The following is a 1,952-nucleotide window of genomic DNA, read 5'->3' as shown; positions in this document are numbered from 1 at the left end:
GCTGTCACCTTTTCAACCTGTTTGGCCACCTTAAGACCATCACATACAATCACACCCAAGTCCCGCTCTTCTGTCGTGCACATAAGCTCTTCACTCCCTAATCTGTACCGTTCCCTTGGTTTTTTTCAGCGCAAATGCATGACCTTACATTTCTTAGCATTAAATTTTAGCTGCCAAATTTCAGACCATTCTTCAAACTTCGCCAGGTCTTTCTTCACGTTATTCACACCATCTGGCGTGTCTACTCTATTGCAGATTTTGGTATCATCCGCAAAGAGGCAAATCTTACCCGACAACCCTTCAGCAATATCGTTTATAAAAAATGTTAAAAAGAACAGGCCCAAGAACAGAACCTTGAGGCACACCACTGGTAACATCCCTTTCCTCAGAGCGATCTCCATTGACCACTACCCTCTCTCAACCAGTTCTTGACCTGGCCCGTCACTTTGGGACCCATCCCGAGGGCACTCAGTTTATTTATTAGACGTCTGTGTGAAACACTGTCAAAGGCTTTGCTAAAATCTAAATAAATCATATCTATCGCACATACTCTAGCCAATTCTCTTGTCACCCAGTCAGAGAAATTGATCTGATTTGTCTGACAAGACCTACCTCTAGTGAATCTATGTTGCCTCCGGTCCTGTAATCCACAGGATTCCAGAAACTTGACCATTCTCTGTTTTAAAAGTGTTTCCATTAATTTGCTTACCACAGAAGACAGACTTACCGGGCTTCCGGTCTCTCTCCTTTTCAGCGGTGGCCTTGCGTGAGTGAAGATGCCGCTGGCCAAGGATCTCCTGCATCTGTCCCCCAAGGAGGAGAAGAGGAAGCACAAGAAGAAGCGGCTGGTCCAGAGCCCCAACTCCTACTTCATGGACGTCAAGTGCCCAGGTTGCTATAAAATCACCACTGTATTTAGCCATGCCCAAACTGTGGTTCTTTGTGTGGGCTGCTCAACTGTGCTTTGTCAGCCCACTGGTGGAAAATCAAGGCTCACTGAAGGATGTTCCTTCAGACGGAAGCAGCACTAAGCCCAGCCTGTGTGTGTACTGTGGAGGGATGGGTAGGACTACTGCACAGTTTGCCCCAGAGCATGTGATGATGGTGGTCCTGAAGTTTAATGTTTTCAGTATCCCATGCTGACAAGGACTTTTGCTTTTCACATACTGTTCCTGTAGTCTTACATATCTAATAAATTTTGTATACAAAAGCTAAAAAAAAAAAATAAAAAAAGTCAGACTTACCGGCCTGTAATTCCCTACTTTTCCTTACTTCCACTTTTGTGTAGAGGGACCACATCCACCCTTCGCCAGTCCTCCGGTACCACTCCTGACTCTAGAAACTTAGAAACATAGAACATGATGGCAGAAAAAGGCCACGGCCCATCTAGTCTGCCCACACTAATGGCCCACCCCCTAACTACCTCCATGAAGAGATCCCACATGCCAATCCCATCTTTTCTTAAAATCTGGCATGCTGCTGGCCTCAATTACCTGTTGTGGAAGATTATTCCAGCGATCAACCACCCTTTCGATGAAGAAATATTTTCTGGCATCGCCATGAAATTTCCCACCCCTGATTTTCAACGGATGCCCTCTTGTTGCCATGGGTCCTTTAAGAAAAAAGAGATCTTCTTCCACCTCGATACGGCCTGTGACATATTTGAACGTCTCGATCATATCTCCCCTCTCTCTGTGTTCCTCGAGTGAGTACAGCTGCAAGTTACCCAGTCGTTCCTCATACGGGAGATCCTTGAGACCTGAGACCATCCTGGTGGCCATTCGCTGAACCGACTCAACTCTCCGCTCATCTTTTTGATAATGCGGCCTTCAGAATTGTTGAAAAGGTCAGTCAGTGGACAACCAGAACTTCCGTAAGTTTCTTCAGCATCCTCGGATGTACACCATTCGGCCCCATTGCTTTGTTTACCTTTATTTTAGCTAGCTCATCAC

At 45.9% G+C, this 1,952-nt stretch overlaps 1 protein-coding gene across 1 annotated transcript; it reads left to right on the top strand.

Moving 5' to 3' along the window:
* Positions 1-740: 740 nt before the first annotated feature.
* Positions 741-1,233, top strand: LOC117361182 (40S ribosomal protein S27-like). Its single transcript, XM_033946180.1, has one exon. The coding sequence runs from the start codon at positions 777-779 to the stop codon at positions 1,029-1,031; it is 255 nt and encodes an 84-aa protein (XP_033802071.1). The 5' UTR covers positions 741-776; the 3' UTR covers positions 1,032-1,233.
* Positions 1,234-1,952: the final 719 nt, after the last annotated feature.

This window comes from Geotrypetes seraphini, chromosome 5 (assembly GCF_902459505.1).
Source record: "Geotrypetes seraphini chromosome 5, aGeoSer1.1, whole genome shotgun sequence".
NCBI lineage: Eukaryota > Metazoa > Chordata > Amphibia > Gymnophiona > Dermophiidae > Geotrypetes > Geotrypetes seraphini.
This window is presented reverse-complemented; position numbering and strand designations above follow the sequence as displayed.